Genomic DNA, 12,202 nt, shown 5'->3' with positions numbered 1-12,202 from the left:
CTTGGGAAGCTTCCAGCGGTAGGGCATTTAGCAACAGATAAAGTATCAGCGTGTGGGTAACAGACATCTGCTCCCCAGCAGCACCGTGCCCTGGGAGCACGCGCGTAGCCCTAACTCTGAGGCCTACCCATAAGGGGGCCGAGTAGCAAAACAAGTAAATAGGTTCCTTAGCTGGGTGAAACCACCATCATTTGGAGATAGGCCCAGGTAAAATAGGGCTTTTCTTAAAGACTAGAGGACCATTGCGGTTGGGGGCATCCCCCAACGGTATCACTGGTCGCGTACTGCAGCTGCAGGAGACTTGGATCCTGGTTTACGGACACTTTTATCGCGCTCAGGGGGCGCTGCCAGACAACATTTGGTGCTGCTGTCCCAATAACTGGGGTGTCAGCGGGGCAAACACAAGGGGACATTATGTCAATAGAACATTTGTCACGCCCAGGGTGCACGAAATCTCTACTTTAACGGAGCAGGAATTTGGCACCGCCGGGGATGCTCAGGGTTTGTGGGGGGGGCACCCCCCTGCCACCCTCCTACTGGGGAGCATGATGGGAGGGGCGAAGTAGGACTTAGGCAATCCTCAATGCTTGCACTTTACAGACAGCGCGCAATGCTTAAGCCAGACAGATTCCCGAAGCTGGTATGCCTAGGGGGTTTCATCAGTGAGGGATCTGTAGGGGCATAATTCCCATAAGGAATAAGGGATGGTGGGCAGGGGCAAGAGTCGCCCCTTGCCCATGGTCACGCGCTGGCAGCTAGGAGCACTCCTGTGCTCCAGGTTTAGCAATCAGAAGGGACTGTCCAAAGGTTAAGTAAAACCCTTCTCGCCATAATAGCCAAAGCGGGCAGGCCCAGAATTGTGAAGAGGTGTAACCTTCCCGCTGGGGGGCGAAGAGTTCGTGGCACATCTTCGCAGGCCCAACGGGTCCTTTAATTCAGCAGTCCCTATCCGATTAGGATAGCGTCTCGGGCTTTGGGGACATAGATGGGGCCATCTACAACACCAGGAGCTATAGCTCACTGGTAGGCCTTGTGCCTGTGGATATAAGGGATCTCACAGGGTTTGAGTCCCGCTAGCACTGTCACACTGTCATGAGGTGGCAGTATTTCAAACTCTTCTTTCTGCAAGGATGGTTCCCTTCCAGCTAGTTGCAGGAAGCCCTAGATAGGAGAGGTTGCAGGTAAGACTATAGCGGGTTGGTGGGGGGCCCTGGCTGCGACGGTGAGCCGCCTCCAGGGCTGTGGCGGAGTTACAGGGCGATCTGGAAGCAAAGGGTACCTCTGCACGGCACCATAGGGGGTGCCTGAGCCAAAACCGAGGAGCCTCATGGGAGGGTCCCGGAAGCCGTGTCGGCGCCCCACTAGTCCTGCGGGTGGTTGTGGGCCTGAACAACCGGGGGCTTGCTAAGCGACGCTCCGCCCCGAGAGGGGGGGCGTGAGTAGAAGTTACCAACGGCACGTGATCGTAGAAAGAATCACCTGGATGGCAGCAACGGCGGGCATCGCTCCCGCGCTGCCCGGCTCATCAGGCGGGCAGGCGACCCAGTTGGTTGCCTGCCCTTGGCTCGCCCGTAAGATAACCCACCCTTTACATATTCTGGAATTATGTAATAAACCTGCAGCATTGTTACCCAACACCAACTGTCTTGTGTGTGTCATTTGGGTAACCTACTATGGGGGAGGGGGGACAGCGGGGTGCCCCTGGGGGTACTATGTGGAGTGTGTAGCGGGGCACACGTAGCGTCACGCAGCTTTTCAAGCAACACGGGGGTATGTGGGGTCTAGCATCGCGCAACACAATATGTTTTGATGCCTTCTACCACCTTCCCATTGTCGTGCCTTCTTCCTCCCCACCCTCCCTCCTGTTGTACATGCCTTCTTTTCCCCTCCCCGCCCTCCCTCCCGTTGTCCAAGCCTTCTCCTCTCCTCCCCAGCCCCTCGCCTGCCCACCCTTTCATTGTCCGTGCCTTCTCCCCCCGCCCTCCCTCCCGATGTCCTTGCCTTCTCCCCTCCCTCCCATTGTCCCTTATGCCAAGTTGCCAACCATTTGCAATATGATAGGTCTCGCGTAAATTGGAGACTTATTGCATTGCAAATGCTTATTTTGACTAGCCTGTCACATTGGGAATATTGCAAACGTTTGCGTTTTTTGTTTTTTCCCCTTGCATTGTGCAGTGAACAAGCATAGCAGCGCCGCTGACTGCCCGCCTAACGTCACCACGAGCAGCATCTATACATCAAACACTATCGAGATCATATGCGAGCAGCAGGGGATGTTCTGGGGATCCAGGATTAGGTGGGGGAGGGGTCATCACTGAGGTATTTGCGACTCTCTGCCAGCTTTTGGAAAGGTTTCTTTTTCCACAAATAGCCGATGCAAAACTCTTAAATATTTCTAAGTTCAAGAAAGGTGACCTGAAACTGCCATCCACGGCCTTCATGCCACCTTGAACTTTCATAGCAGTAGATTGAAGCCTGCGGGTGGTGTTGGTTTTCAGACTTAGTCTGACAGAGGCGTTCATGAGGCTGACCAGCTGTAAAATGAGCAGTTCTTTATTGGGACTTGTTTGGGGTGGGGAATAGGTTTTGAATTCCCATGTTGCATTCACGTGGAATTACTTCACATCGTGATAAATAACCACTTTTTATACGGAGATTCATATTACTAATTACTAAAAATGTCAATTGTGGTTCCCCAGTTTAATTGTAGTTGGTAGCCTTTGTGCAGTTTCAGTCCCTTGCCTTTCTTTCAGCTCCCAAGCGGCAAATAGGTGACTGAGGCGATACACCTGTCATTTTAGTGAACTGACATTCATGTGGAAAAGTTGCTCAGCTAATTTTCTGTTCAAGACATAAGGAAGTGGCCGCTCCACTACTTGTGTCCCCTAGCATTGGTTTTTGCACTGGTGGTCAGGCAAACACCTCTCGTGCCTAAACAAAGGCCTCCTCTCTCTTCATCATCTTTGGTTAGCAGATATTGTTTCACTATTGAAGTTAGTGACATATTTCCAAACTGGGGGCCTGCATGGCCGTTACAAGGATATGGCAATAATGCCACCCGCCTATGGTGGCATCTGTAAAGGGGGCGCCAGATTGCACATCGAAGCATCAAGCTTTTCTGTCAAGAGAATGTGGGCTGCAACCTTTGCAAAAAAAGTCTCGTCATCTAGAGTTTTAAAAACCCTTAAACTGTCAATTTCTCCTTATCCCCGTGAACAATCCGAGCTGTTAAATCTGGAGTGCTTGATGGCAGACTCTTCCATCCAGTATATAGCTCAAAGGTCCCTTTGGAAAAACACTCCTGGTTTTATTGTTATGGCTGACCCAGTGTGCCAGATCTGTGCCACGAGCTTCTTGACCAGTGCTCTGCATGGATATGGCATATTGTTCCTCAGCAGAGCATTTAGACTCTGTTGGGTGTTTTGGGGGTCCACCCGAGGTTCGCAGGTACAGGTCTTGACACTTTTAAAGGATGATGGTGGCTGAGCATAGCAGCAGGGTGAGCTTGTTCATGTTGAAGGGTACTCGCTTTGGGGTTCCCTCTGCCATGTATGTAGTCACTAAAGTTGTAAGGTGTCCTTAGGTTTGGTGGTGGTTGTATAATTTAGAAGAATTGTGCAGGCGCTGCGCTTTAAATTCTCTCCTGCCTATGTCTTCACAAAGCAGACAGAACTGTTTGATCCGAATCAGAATACATAAGACTGGGCTAAAACTAGACTAGTTCTGGCACGTCAAGGTGGCCCGAGCACAAGATCTAAGCTGGACCCTCCTGGATATCCAATGCTTACCTTTTTAGGTCCAGCTTAGCGTCAGGGCGCATGCGCTGCTCGCTCTGCGAGGCATGCTGTATTAGGGTATGCACTAGTAGCCCAGCCACTCTCCGCCCACATTTATCATTAGCTTTGTCTAATTTTCCTTCGTAAATAGTGCCATCTGATACGTAAATAGGCTTGTGAGTCCCGCCTTGGTACAGCCTTGTCTCCATTTGCTACTGCCCATAACAACTGGAACTTTTACTTGGCTTGTTACACGGTCGGCTTTATCTAGTGGGTGAGCACTATTTTGTTTTAGGACACTGATGGGGGCAATGGCGACTGCTTATTTTTTGCTTTTGTATTTGCATGCTGAGCGCGGCGCCCGCTTTAGGAACACAGTGCTCTGTTTAATTTATTATATTTTTAAATTTTATACCGTGCGCGGAGCCCGCTTCAGGGACACTGCGCTCTTGTTATTTATTTATTTATTTTATTTAACACCGAGCGCGGCGCCCACTTCATGGACACCATGCTCTGTTTATTTATTTATTTTTAAAATTTAATACCAAGCGTGGCGCCAGCTTCAGGGACACCGCGCTTGGTTTTATTATTTTTTTATTAACTTTGTAATGAGCCCGGCGCCCGCTTCAGGGACACCGCGCGCTTTCTTTTTTTTTTTTTACTTTAATGAGCGCGGCGCCTGTTTCACAGACACCACGCTCTGCAATACAAATGGTATTGCTTTTGGTATTGTAAATGACAATGCCTTTTAATTTTTTATAAAAGGCATTGCCATTTACAATGCTCCCAATTGCGAGACCTATTGCATTGTAAATGCTTGTTTCTTCTTTCTATGTGTGCTGCTTTTTGCAGCACACATAGGAAGAGGAAAAAGTCTCAGGAGATTGTTTTAGTGCAGGAAGGTGCCCCTTCCTGCAGAAAAACAGTCCTGGTACATGGTCCATGGTGCAAGGGTGCCTGCGTGGGAGCTAGGTAGCCAAAAGAGCGGATGCGCAGGGTAAAAGGCAGATATGTGCTGTATTGACTTAAATACGGCACATTCCTGTCCTCGCCCTGTCCCCCAGTGCAGTGCATCAAGGTGACTTGCTGCGCTGCACTGCATGACTTGGTCATAAATATGGCCCCAAGTCTCTAGTTCCTCACACAATGAAGGATAGTGGTGGTGCAAAGTTTTTTTTTTAATAACATATTTAATTTAATTTTTCATTCTTATTCAAGTTATGCGAACATGAATATGCATATCGTATTGCGCAGTACAGTGGAGGTCCTTAGCCTCTCCTTAATTAAATCAGCAAACTGCAGGCCAGCTCCAGAATACACAGCAAGGGTCAGTCCTTCTCTTCAGTCTCTTCAGCTGTTCTTCCTTGGCAGAGGTTCCTATTGACCGCGAAGTAGTTTCAATCCTTTTCAGTCTTGATCAGTCTAAAGTTCAGGGGTTTCAGCTCTCATAGTTATACCCCTAAATGTCTTTGAAGTCTTTGTGTTCAGGGGGCACTTTCCCCTGTCCAAACCAGTTCTGGGTGTCTCCCTACCAGTGACACCTTCTTCCTTTGATATGGGGGGTCTGGGTCCTCAATCACTCAGCAGGAGACGGAGCCATTGTTTTATGGCAGCAGCCCAGGCCTCTTCACCTCCAGGGGCTACTCCTCCCCCCTACAATCCAGATGCAGGTCAGCCGTGGCTGTCTCACCTACTCCTCCCCTGGGTCAAGACATTCCCCAGATCCTATCACATTCAAATCCAGACAGTCAATCCACAACCAGGCAGAGACACACAGAATTGTTAGAACAAAAAAACACAGCCACTTCTAAAAGCGTGGTTTCTAAACACACAATTCAAAAACCACCTTCACAAAAAGATGTGTTATTAAACTGTGAGTTCAGGCACACTAAACTTCACCTCTCCATTTTAAGCCTATGGGAAGATAGGCTGGAAACATTTTACACAGCCTCCCCCATTCTGTCCTATGGGCAAGACGGCCTTGCAACAGTGAAAAATGAAATGGAGAGTATTTCCCTGTCAGGACATGGTACACACCTTAGTACATGTCCTACCTTTCACATACACTGCACCCTGCCTTAGGCCTACCATAGGGGTGTCTGATGTGCATAAAAAGGGAAGGTAAGGCCTGGCAAGTGGGTGCACTTGTCAGGACAACATGGCAGTTTAACAAACTGCGCACAGGCACTGCAGTGGCAGGCCTGAGTTCTCTTTTCAAGGCTACTTATGTGGGTGGCACAATTAGTGCTGCAGGCCCACTAGTAGCATTTGTATTACTAGCCCTGGCACACAGAGTGCACGTTACTAGGGACTTTACTAGTAAGACAAACATGCCAATTATGGACAACCAATTACCATAACACTTTATACAGGGAGCACTTGCACTTTGACACTTATTAGCAGTGCCAAAGTGCCCAAAGCATCTAAGTTGGCAACACCATGTCATAAAAAAGGTCTAGGGGGAAGGCAAAAAGTTTAGCGAACTTTAGCCAAAAAGGGCCAAGTCCAACATGGCCCCTTTACATGCAGCACTTTTTTTTTTTTTTTTTTTTTTGGAAAACCTTTATTATTCACAGTTGCATCATCACTTAGTGTACATGCACCATCCAAGGTGTTAAATCAAGTAGCCAATGATCAGACATTTCCAGACAATATGACACAGCCAATAAGCCGGTAACTCGGGGGTCCGGCGGCGTTATACTTGTTGGCATCGCTGCAGTCTTTAGGCGCGCACCTCGTCAAATGATAGGTCTATGTTGTTTTTTGTGGTTGTTTGGTGTTCCTTATTCGCAATGTTGGCAACTAGGATGGCGCTATGTCCCAGCCCGCACCGCAACCACCGCGGCCACCGCCCAGGCCCCCAACTAGAATTGCTCAGGGCGGCGTGGTGAGTCTCAGACGTAGGGGCCCCTGGTCAGCACAGCATCAGCGCCATAGTCGCGACGCGGGCCGGAGCGCGGCAATAATGTTTCAGTATAGCTCACTGAGGCATGAAAGCTAACACTTAAGTCCGGCGAGTCTCGTCTACAGTTTCGTGATTCAGGTCCATGTGCGGGGTATGTGGCACGCGTCCGGCCCCCCAGCGCTGCGCCCCTCAAGCCGCTGATCGTCGGGGTACAATATGCCCTCGGCAGGAGCGTGCTACTAGCTGCGGACGCACCCATCCCCCCTTTACACGCAGCACTTTGCGTGAAAGTGGTGTTCCATGGGTGTTGCTGTGGGTGTTCCCGCGCAACACCCATGGAACCAGACACATTTCCAGATTTACAAGGAATCGTAAATCTGGAAATGCGTGTGAATGCTACGCCTCCCCAGGGGAGGTGTAGGGAGCTGCAACGAGGAGAAATGTATTCATTTCTCCTCGTTTTTGTTTCCTGTTTCTATGCATGCTGCATTCTGCAGCACACATATAAAGAGGAAAGTCTAATGATTGTTTTTGTTCAGGAAGGGTTCCATTCCTGAATAAAAACAATCTCCCCACGAAGCAGGCATCCTTGCACCATGGTGCAAGGGTGCCTGCGTCGGCGCATGGTAGCAGTTTATGCACCAGTGCAGGGGGAAGCACAGAGATGCGACATATTGTTGTAAATATGTCACATCACTGTGCTTTCCAAACTAACGCATCACGGCGCAGCAAAATGACTTGCTGCACCGTGTTGCTTTAGTTTTTTGTAAATCTGCCTCTAGCTTATAAAAAATAAGCATGACTTATCTTTAAGGGCTTTTAGTGGCTGGATGTTTTTTTGTGATTATTGGTTATTGAAGCGTTTTTGCTTCATGTCTGGAATGAAGATTGTATAAAACATACAGTATGACCATCACTGACAGTCAATAGACCTGTGATTTCAATTCCTGTAATGCAATCTAGGATAAAATGGGTTCTAATGACACGTCATCTACCCATACGATTTTGGGAAAATCATGCCATTGTATTTCACTGCAAAACGCCCACAGCTTCACTTCGCACCTTTCACTTAGACAATGCCAATTTCAGTTGGTAAAGAATAAGATGGAACCTGAGCTCTAACACAATCAGATGGAGACCCACACAATGTCCTTTTTTGTTTGCCAAATTTTCCAATGGCATTCTACCCATGACTACTGTAACCAATAACAAGGGAAACAATTTTTGTCTACCAATTTATGTTGCTTCTATATGGCTGTCAAATAAACTGATGTCCACATTTTGCTCTTTTGCCCAGTATGTGCTGACTAGCAGGAGCACTGGCTTATATCTATTAATCAAACTTAACCCTAGAAGTTAGTGCACTATGAAAATCTGCATCTCATCTGGTTCTGTTTATTGCATCTCCGAGGTCCTTGTTTTTTTTCTTGGGGTTCTGGGAAAAACATCAGACACTTTGGTGGCTCACTTGGAACATAAAATAGTGGTTAAATATTTAGATAAACCTACACATGTCTGTGTGATCCCTGCATTGAAACTAGTTAATGTGTTTTAGTGTGCTTTAATTTGGGAAATAGTAGTGGATACTGACCGAGGCTGGGAAGTCTCCGAAGACAGTGACAATCGCACCGCCAGTATATATGGTGTTCCTTGAGCACCTTCTCCCAAACACCACATACAAACGAAATGCAGGTCCATAGCCGGCATATAAGTACAAGATCCACAAGGCTTTAAACATGACGACATGGGAAAAAGGTACACTGTTCCCTGCAGACAAAAACAGTTGAAGTAGGCAAGAAAAAAGTCCTGAGGAACTGCTTCTTCGGTCCCACGTTGCAGCCTGTAGAAGAAGAAACTGACATCTGCCCGCCGGAGGGGACTTACAGGACTCCACTGACGTCACAACTGGTGTCAACATCCTCACGGAGTCATAAGGCGCCATCCTCCAGCACACAGAGGGACTGCTCAAAAATTTCCAGATTCAGTCTGACGCCTGAGGAAAATTCAAAAGTTAAGGAATCTGTGGCTAGATGTCTCTATCAGATCATTGTATTATTGAATAGTATTGCATTGATTCAATGGTTTATGTCCTAAAATATGGGGATTATGATAATATATAAGAATTTAGATACATTTCTCAAAAGGAACAAGATTAGTCACCAAGGAATAGCAAATTCAGTCTTAGTGGAGGATTTAGAGATTGACGGACAGGGTACCAAATTGCAAACGCAATGGAGTAACCTACTTGCCAAACTGACAGTCTGCCCACCCTTTTCAATGTCAGCAGGACCGTCAACATTCCATCAACCGATTCCCTGTTGGCTCTGTCCAAGGAAAGCTACCTCCGATGACCCAATGGAATAGGGGCTCTTGGAGAAAAGCCATTAACCCACCCACTGTATTTAGATTATATGGTCTAATGTTTTTTCTGTCTAGCACATAAAAAGTGAAGAATGGAATGCTTGTAAATAGTTTAACCACTGGCAGTTGTTTGGGGTAGCATTCAAGCCCATGATTTTAATCTGCAATGCCACCTCAGATTAGACCCAGTTATATTTAAATCAGCCTTGCTCCTGCTGCAATAAGAACAGTGCAGCTCAAACTGCCAAGCCCAGAAGTCTACGAACCGGAACACAAGTAATCAGACAGATTATGGCAGTTGGGACCTCTTTAATGAAGAACAGCTTGATTCCAATGGTAATGTGAGCAGAGGACATACATCTGGGTATACCCTTGGCCACTACGCGTGGGCCCCGGTCCGAATAGGGCAACAATGCACACATCTCAATTCATGATGGCCCTCCTCTGCCATACAAGAGTCATAGACTTCCTCCTTCACATGGGCAATGACCTGATTGGTGCAGCAGCTGTCTCCTCACACCTCGCAAAGAGAGTCCACTCAACACGGCTTGCCCACTGGACCTCACTTCCTCCAGCGCTCTCCTCTTCCCCACAAGGCACACTGGTCTTGGCAAGTAGGCAGGCACTGGGACTCCAGGCTCCAGAGCAGGTGATCTTGGATTCTCTGGGTGATGTACCCTCACCCGGAAAGGAGACTAACAGGACTTGGACCCCAGTTCTGCTCACAGGCAGAAGTCATGCAGATCTTTCCCTCCTCATATGGCCTGTCTGGCTGCTTGGCAGATGACAATTATTAGGGTCTCAATCTCCCCTTCATATATTACATTTTCAGACACCAAATGTGAGTTAGAGGAAAGAACAATTAATTACAATGCGGTCTGTACCATGCATGCCATTACAACATAAGCTTAACAACCCATGAGTCTTTACAACGCATGCCATTACCACGCAAAATGTAAGTATAAAGGTAAATGTATTACATATATACACACACACACACACACACACACACACACATACATACACATGTATATACACATATATATGAAGAAGGGGGTTCTTAGGGGTGGGTGTTGTTGAGATGGTCATTTTATGGTGGGTGTGGGTTTTGGGTGGCAAAGTATTTTTGAGGGTTTCAGTGGGTATGTGTTTTTGGATGGTAAGGGATTTTTAAGGGTTTAAGGTGTGTATAACCTTTTTTGGTACTAAGGGATTTTTTAGGGTTTAGGGTGGGTATGGCTTTTTGGGTGGCAAGAGCATTTTTAGGTTTTAGGGTAGGTATGGGTATTTGGGTAACAAGGGAATTTTTATGGTTTAATGTGTGCATGGGTTTTTGGGTGGTAAGGGATATTTTAGGGTTTAGGGTGGGTATGGGATTTTGGGTGGGAAATATTTTTTTTAGGATTTAGGGTGGGTATGGGATTTTGGGTCGGAAAGGATTTTTTTTAGGGTGGGTATGGGATTGAGGGCTGTTAAGGGTAAATATATATATTTAAATTGTATTACAAATATATATATGTATATAAGACAATATGTATGCCTTTTACACATATATGTATATGTAAAAATATATACACACATACATACTCATATCTATGTGTGTATAAAATACATACAAATATATATATATATATATATATATATATATATATATATATATATATTTGTATATTCCCTGGATCAACATCTACCTTTCTGCCAAATTAGGCAGTAGAGGGAGAATGTGTTAAGTAGCCTCTTTAGAATGTTAATGTATAATAATATGTGGCAGCTCTATCAACAGTGCAATGGGACCCATAATAATATGTTTTTAATTTTAAATCATCACTAGATGAAAAGGCACAATGTATGGAACATTGATTTAAAGACAGTGAATGATGGCGGCTAAAAATCAGTAAAGGACTGCATTGAAATCATAGTCCCCTTTTGATTGCCACTATGCAGGAGGAGCCAAATAGATGCACAATTGTAGGCAGCGCTACCATCTTGATCAGAGATATCCTCCCTTTTAGTGAAAGGGGAAGTTGGATCGATCTATCAGTATTGGTTTTCACCTTATCCAGTGCAGTACCAAAGTTACCCAGTATTAATTCTTCATAATCACACATGGCCCAGATACTGCATGCCCTCCAGGGGGTGTTCCATGACCGGTGCAGATTGGAAGTTGATAAGTGAAAAAACCTCAGATTTAGACCAGTTTATTTGCAGACTCAAATATTCTCCAAACCGTTACTATACCTCGAATGATAGGAGATACATTTTCCTTGGGCTGTTGGACAGAGACAATCACATTGTCCATGTATAACAAAGAATCGTTGCCAAACCATGAAGCACATGCAATTCCTTGACAAAACAAGCAAGGGGTTCTGTTGCCAAGGTGAGAATTGGTGGGGACATGGGGCAGCCCTGCCTGGTACCTCTATCGATGTTGAATGGGTCCCGAGTTTAATTTATTAACTTGCACTCGCACTATAGTGTTCATATACCAACTATGAGCTTTAGAAAGGAGTTCCCCAGACCCAGTTGCCGGAGTGTTTCTGTCATAAACAGCCCCTCCAGCGGGTCAGAAACTTTTTCAGTGTCAAGGAATAGTGCTACCAATGGCAGCTGTGAGTCCATTCTTAGATTGAATGTGGTGGATCATTGAGTAATAAACCTGGATATGGCCAGGGGGACCAGACACTACATAAGCGTTTGAAGGTGTTGCACCAGTATTTTTACCAATATATTATTGTTGGTATTGATCAATGGCAGTGGTCTATAAAAAGAGCATGTACTAGGATCCCTGCTGGGTTTTAACATAACCGTAATAATCACCTCCATTGTGGTGGGTGGGAGCCTTCCCTTAGAAAGGGCGGCATTGTACATATCCAGGAGGATCGGTGCCAGAATGTCTATGTAGACTTTGTAAAACTCTACTGGTGATCCGTCTCCTCCTGGACCTTCCCCACTCAGGAAATTCATTATAGCTTGTTTGATATCTTTGATTGGTAAAGAGGAGTTCAGTATTTCCCTGGCCTCGCAGTCAGCCAGGCAAGAGGGCAACCTGGCCTAAGTAATGTGCTATTTTGGCTTTTGATGTACATGTTATAGGAGTATATAGACGCTCTTAGAATAATTTGAATCTGTCTCAATGGGGGCCGGATCTGATGTTACCTCT

The 12,202-nt window shown here is 46.3% G+C and overlaps 1 protein-coding gene across 5 annotated transcripts in view; it reads right to left on the bottom strand.

Moving 5' to 3' along the window:
• The window catches only part of LOC146868499 (ectonucleoside triphosphate diphosphohydrolase 8-like), a 465,720-nt gene that overhangs the window by 159,219 nt on the left and 294,299 nt on the right, over positions 1-12,202 (bottom strand). Inside the window, exon 4 of one of the 5 annotated variants that reach the window (XM_085610720.1) lies at positions 8,566-8,674. The exons of the other annotated variants lie outside the window; for them this stretch is intronic. Within the exon in view, the coding sequence (XP_085466846.1) occupies positions 8,566-8,623 (58 nt within the window). The 5' untranslated portion in view covers positions 8,624-8,674. The remainder of the gene's footprint in view (positions 1-8,565; positions 8,675-12,202) is intronic. 5 annotated transcript variants of the gene reach the window in all.

The sequence above is a fragment of the Triturus cristatus genome, chromosome 1_2 (assembly GCF_964204655.1).
Source record: "Triturus cristatus chromosome 1_2, aTriCri1.1, whole genome shotgun sequence".
In the NCBI taxonomy this organism is placed as follows: Eukaryota; Metazoa; Chordata; class Amphibia; order Caudata; family Salamandridae; genus Triturus; species Triturus cristatus.
The sequence above is the reverse complement of the archived record's forward strand: the minus strand, read 5'-3'. Positions and strand labels throughout refer to the sequence as shown.